This window comes from Talpa europaea (genome assembly GCF_964194135.1).
Source record: "Talpa europaea genome assembly, chromosome: 3".
Lineage (NCBI taxonomy): Eukaryota > Metazoa > Chordata > Mammalia > Eulipotyphla > Talpidae > Talpa > Talpa europaea.
Window position 1 is genome coordinate 75,589,744 of NC_140069.1, and position 6,472 is coordinate 75,596,215.

A 6,472-nucleotide genomic window follows, 5' to 3' on the forward strand; every position below is an offset into this window, starting at 1 on the left:
GCTGTGGCTTCTGTCTAGACTGCTGGCCTCCCTCCTTCTGTATTATTCATGCAGTAGGCCTTACAAGCCCACTGACGGTCAGAGCCAGCTCATTTTGAAACATTTCGTGAGTTTTTATTTTGATTTCGTAGGCCAAGCAGCTTTGTGTTTGCTTACAAATTTTCTCTTTTTCCAACTTGATTTGATTTGCCACTCGCTTGCATAACTGTAATTTTGGGAGTACACCTTCACACCTCCATATGGGCGCATGCCCCCAAAACACCAGTGCCCCCTCACTGTCACCGTCCCTTTATAGTCAGTATATTTTTCATCATCTAAGAATTATCCTTGTTTCTTATAAATTTTCTTAGACATTCGCTGACATCAGCGTTTCTTAGATACCTTTCTTACTGTATTATTCTTCTTCCTCTATGCTTTAATAATGTCTGTTAAAGTTTTAATGTCTTTTAAATAAATCAAATTTCCATTTCTGGTAGTGTTACAGGGCAAACCCCGATATAAAATGGGGTTTCTTGACTGTGGGTCCTCACCGCATGCTTAAAGGGGACTTATAAATGCTAAACTGCAGACATACACAAAAGATTTATTTACAAGGGAAGGGGAAATGGGAAATGAATAACGCAGGGAGAAAAAGAGGGAGATAAGTTCGTAAATGCGTCCTACCCGCTGACCTGTAATCCCAGTGACCCGCCGAGCTGGCAAAAACCTAGCACACCTCATGGCCGTAAGGGGGCCACATGGCCAGTTAAATACCCAAACCGAGAGCCTAGTTGCTTAACTCCACCCTCAGGCCCTTTCAACCTTTCCTTTGGTGATCATGGGATTTGTAGTTCGGAGTGTCATGGGGGTGGAGTCCACAAAGCCAGTATGGAGTTTGCTCAGGACATCCTTCACCCCTGTCAGTAGCACTTTGAAGAATAAAACTTTATGAGCAGTTTTTTGATCAATGTGGAAATATTTTTTATTTTTTGTTTTTTTTTTTTTTGTTTGTTTTTTTCTTGTTGAGTTATATGAGTTGTTTGGAGAGCTCAGATATCAGCCCCTTTTTATATGTAAGATACACAAATATCTTTCCCATGTAGTTATGTATTTTTCATTTTATTGGTAGCTTCTGCTGTGCAGAAACTTTTTAGTTTGATGTCCCACTTGTTTACTTCTGTATCTTTCCCTTGCTGATAAAGTCAAACCCCCACAAATATCCTTGAAGCCAGTGTCTTAGAGTGTTTGTCTGCTTACGTATATGTATTTTATGGTTTCATTATCTTCCATGCAAGTGTTAATCCATTTTGAATTAATTTTTTTGTATGGAATACCCTCCATGTCTGATTTGATTCAGTCTTTGCGGGTCTCTCGTGTCCAAGAGGTGCTGCAGGTTTGCCCTGAAGCACTGGGCTGGGTGTAGTTTCCCTCTGTTTAACTCTTAGATGATCCTTTCAGGAGCAAAGCAAAAACACCTCTGTTACCATCTTGGTCTGAATTCTAGATACTCTTCTTTGCCAGACTTTGGAATTTGTATTTTATTTCACAAATGTTGCGGAAACCTTTTATGTTCTTAAGAAAAAATCCAGGCAGTTATGGTTAATAAAGCTAGAAAGATTGGTCTATCTGTGTTTGGAGGAAGGAGTGTTCTAAGAGCAAGGAACCAGTGAGTGCCTCTTTGGAGTATTTCATGCACAACAATTTTCTATATCCTCATGAAATGGGTTTCCATTAGTTGTGTCTTTTTAAGATGACTTCTTTTTTTACAATATGTGCTTTAGATTCTGCTGCGTGAAGGCTGCAAGAAGATTCTCGTAGCTGACTCTTTGTCATTACTGAAGAAGATGCACCGAACTCAAATGAAAGGCGTCCTGGTGGATGGTAGGTAAAATTGAAATAATCATATTTGCGTCCTATGCCTTGCTTTCAGAAGAGCCTGGCAAAATAGAAACATTGTATAATCCGAGTGTGTGTGTTTCCTTGCAGATGAGAACATCTGTGAATCCTGCCTTTCCCCTGTTCTTCCATCAGGTAAGGTGGTTGGAAGGAGAAAAACATTCCCAAGTATGTGTTAATGATGAGTAGAATTAAAATTTTGAAGTTAGCTAATTACTATTTATAAAATTGTGTAACTCAGAATAATCCCAATCAGAGATGTTTCAGCCCACATCCTATTTAATTGAAGGTTGGTGCTGCCCTTTGTTAGAGCTGAGATTCTCAAATGAGTGTGCATGACTGGTTAAAACCCAGATTGCTGTTCCCAAACCAGAAGCCCTCATGCCGTAGTTCTAGGACACAACTTGAGAATTTGCATTTCTAACAAGTGCCCAGGTGATGTTGATGCTGTCAAATCAGGGACCATTGTTTGAGAACCAATACTCTGGAACCAAATAAATTGAAGTCACCATCAACATGTTTAAATTCCAAAATAGAAGAACCATGTGTGTATCTGAAAAAAAAAAATTATAGGCAACTTTCCCTTGTATTTAAACATTTTCTCTCCTATATGGTTCTAGTCACACAAGTTATTGCTTATTTCTTTTTTATATAAATTATTTTATTTTATATAATTCTTATATCATTTTTTCATTTTTGCATAATGTATGCATTTTCATTTTTGTTATATTCCCCATACAATTCCCACCCCCCTTCTTCTGACCCTAATCCCTCTTCTTCTCCCCCTGCCCCCCCATGTAGTGTGTCTCTGGTCTATAGTTGCTTGTTGATTTTGATTTTTACTTTGCAATTAGTCTTTTTCCTGTTCCCTTATTTAGGTTTTCTAAATTCCTGCTATGAGTGAGATCATCTGGTATTTTTCTTTAAGTTACTGCTTATTTAAATGGAAACATAATATCACCATCTGATGAGAATGGTTGATTCCCTTAAGGGCAAAATAATTGTTTACATTTCATTGTATGTGTAACTTCATGTGTAATCAGAGCACCTGATGACATGAGAAAAGGAAATTCCCTAATATGAAAATAGAAACTAAAGCATAGTTGTTAAAATGCTAACACTTTATTGGGCATTTGGGTTTTTCCATAGCTTAGCTCTTATAAATAATGCTGCCATAAACATAGGGCTGCAGGTGCCCTTTGGAATTAATGTTTCTGTGTCCTATGGGTAAATACCTAGGAGTGGAATTGCTGGATCATATGGAAGCTCCATCTTTAGCAGGTTGAGGAATCTCCACACAGCTCCCCATAGTGGTTGGACCGTTTACACTCCTACCAGCAGTGCAGGAGAGTTCCTTTTTCTCCACAACCTCACCAACATTCGTTGTTGCTAGTTTTTTTAATATGTGCCATTATCACTGGTGTAAGATGGTATCTCATTGTAGTTTTGATTTGCATTTCCCTGATTACACCACGTGATGTTGAACATTTTTTCATATGCCTGTTGGCCATTTGCTTTTCCTCTTTGGAGAAGTTTCTTTTTAGCTCTTCTGCCCATTTTTCGACTGGATTATTTACTTTGTTTTTAGTGAGTCTCATCAGCTCTTTGTAGATTTTTGTGATGACTGGATCAAGAAGATGTGGTACCTATACACAATGGAATATTACTCAACAATCAAAAAAGATAAATAGGGCCTCCCCGGTGGCGCAGCGGTTGAGCGCTGAGTTGCGAAGCTGCCCGTGGCCTCTGCGGCGCCGGTTCGATCCCCGGCTGCTCCCCGGCCACCGGAGGAGGGTCCCACATGGCGTGCAGACCTCTCCTGCCGCCCGCTGCTCCCCTCAGCAGTGTACTTCGGTCCTTCTGCCTGCTCTGCTCCCCGCTCTGGCTCTGGTGAATTCTCTCACCCTCCCGTGCTTCTAACTGTACCCAGTGCATGTATAAACAAAACAAACAAACAAACCAGCAAACAAATAAATAAAGCATGCCTCTATAAAAAAAAAAAAAAGATAAATACATGCAATTCGCAGCAACATGGATGGAGCTGGAAGGGATCATGCTCAATGAAATAAGCCAGAAAGAAAAAGAAAAATACCAGATGGTCTCATTCATAGCAGGAATTTAGGAAACCTAAATAAGGGACCAGGAAAAAGACTAATTATAATAAAGTAAAAATCAAAATCAACAAGCAACTATAAACCAGAGACACACTACAGGGGGGGAGGAGGGAGGAGGATCAAAACAAGGAGGGATGGGAATTGTATGGGGACTGTAACCAAGATGAAAATGCATCCATTGTGCAAAAATGGAAAATAATGTAAAAAATATAAAAAAATTAAAAAATAATAAATTTAAAAATGCTGGGCCTCCCTGGGCCTCCTCGGTGGCGCAGCAGTTGAGCGCTGGGTTGCGAAGCTGCCCACAGCCTCTGCAGTGCCGGTTCCATCCCCAGCTGCCTGCGAGGGTCCCACATGGCACACAGACCTCTCCTGCCGCCCGCTGCTCCCCTCAGCAGTGTACTTCATCACTCTGCCTGTTCTACTCTCCGCTCTGGCTCTGGTGAATTCTCTCACCCTCCCGCGCTTCTGACTGTACCCAGTGCTTGTATAAATAAATAAATAAATCTTAAAAAAAATTTTTTTAAATGCTAACTAACACTTTTAAAATATAATTCAGCATAGAGATTTACATTTATTTCACTTTAAGGGATTAATAGGGAGGAGCACACAGATTCTTTTCTATAGGAAATAATTTTGAATTACAAGTGGTTATGTTTAAAACTACAGTGAGCTCAGGAAGTGAATTCTCAGTGTGCTTGCTGGGCAGTGTTTAAATAGAAAGACACCACATGCACCCATACTGTACAGAATTCTAAATCTTTCCAAAGATAAGCTGGCTACACAGAGAAGTTGCAGATGAGGTGCAGGGTCCAAGGAGAACTTCAGTGCAATATAAGGTCACAGCCTCTAATTTTAACCCAGCTATTCTCTGGAGTCATTGAATGAGCTTGGCAAAGTTAGGTGAACTGGCAGAAAGCATTTTTAGAAAGCCACAAAATTGACTTCCCTAAATGGTATATAAAAATTACAGGTATGAGGGGTGGGGGTAGGGCCCACACATGCATGTAAGACTGATTCTCATTTTTGAAATAATGTTGTTGTATTTGCTATAAAATTGTTCCCACTTCATGGTCATATAGTAACTCAGTTGGAAGCAAACCAAGTAACCTATGACTGACGTAGCAGCACGGTCCTAATACCTGCTTCACATTTCATCACCACACCCCTCAACAACACAGTTGTTAATAAAGCCATCCTCCAAAGGCAGCATATTGCTGGAAAATTAAAATACACCCGAACTCCAAGTCAAGACTAAAAGTCAAAACTAAAAGTTTCGTCAGCTACTTGCGCATTGAGCTCTTCTTCCTTTACTCCCTCTGCCCCACAGATGCTGCCAAGCCCTTCAGCGTGGTGGTCTTCCATTGCCGCCACATGTTCCACAAGGAGTGCCTGCCTATGCCCAGCATGGTGAGTTGGCAGCTTGGCAGCTATAACTAAAGAAAAATTGGTGCAATAAGAGCACTGTGTACAAAATTATAGGACTGTCATCCTGTGGCTCTGTGGACTCTCAAAATTACATCGTTTCATATCACATAAGAAAAATCCATGTATTTCTTAAATGTAAAAATATTCAGTGTATTACACTAAATATTATATAAGTTGAATTGTTCAGGTAAATTCTATACATGTGAAATACAGTGAGAACCAGAACCATTTTATATTTTGTATAACTTTCTCAGCCTGGCTTTTGTGTCACGGCATGGCTATATTTTAGTGTCAAGTCAATTTTCTCCATGTTCCCCCAGGTCACATTAGAACTATTTTGCAGTAGAGAGTCCTTTGAGTCACAGAATAACTGATCCAGGCAGACTCTTACATGAACCAGAAATAATCTCTAGGAAAAGGAGTGACATTTCATAGCTTCCTTCTCACCCCTCCTGCCCAATGCGCCCATAATATTTCTGAATGTGAGTAAAAAGAGAAGATCTTTTTCTTTAAAATCTCCATTTTTCAATTACATTTTCAGAGCTCTCCTGCACAATTCTGCAACATCTGCAGTGCTAAGCACCGTGGACCAGGAAGTGCCATTTTGGAGATGAAAAAATAGCTGAGTGCTATTCACCAGTCTCTTCCTCACCACTCTTTTGAAGACTGTTTTTGCAGCAACAGAAGCATTTGTTGACATCAGTGCTGTGAAGAGATTTGTACAAATTTATAATATGCCCCCTAAAATTTTCTTCATCTTCACCTGTCTACTAGAAGTTTCTTTGCTGAAGGTAAAGAAATTAAGGTTTTCCCACATCCATGCCTGGAAATATTTGGGTTCATGGATTTATTTGCTTCCTCTTTACTTAAAAGTGCAAACGCAAATATGGGGGTTGGAAATGAATTTTTTATCTTGGTGAAACTATTCAGCCGTGAAGTGTATGAGGGAGAGTTATCCCAGCTGTCCAAGAGCATCACCGATGCAGCCATCCAGCTGATGCCTACGCAACTTGAACTTTGTTTCCATATACTCTGCTGGCAGAATTCCTACATTT

The 6,472-nt window shown here is 40.0% G+C and overlaps 1 protein-coding gene across 3 annotated transcripts in view; it reads left to right on the forward strand.

Annotated features, from left to right (window-relative positions):
- VPS41 (VPS41 subunit of HOPS complex) overlaps positions 1–6,039 on the forward strand; it is a gene marked incomplete at both ends in the record, with an annotated part of 176,782 nt that extends 170,743 nt beyond the window's left edge. For all 3 annotated transcript variants that reach the window (XM_084230340.1, XM_084230339.1, XM_084230338.1), the window contains 4 exons: positions 1,761–1,860; positions 1,966–2,010; positions 5,320–5,399; positions 5,959–6,039. In XM_084230340.1, coding sequence (XP_084086466.1) covers positions 1,761–1,860; positions 1,966–2,010; positions 5,320–5,399; positions 5,959–6,039 — 306 coding nt within the window. The remainder of the gene's footprint in view (positions 1–1,760; positions 1,861–1,965; positions 2,011–5,319; positions 5,400–5,958) is intronic.
- Positions 6,040–6,472: the final 433 nt, after the last annotated feature.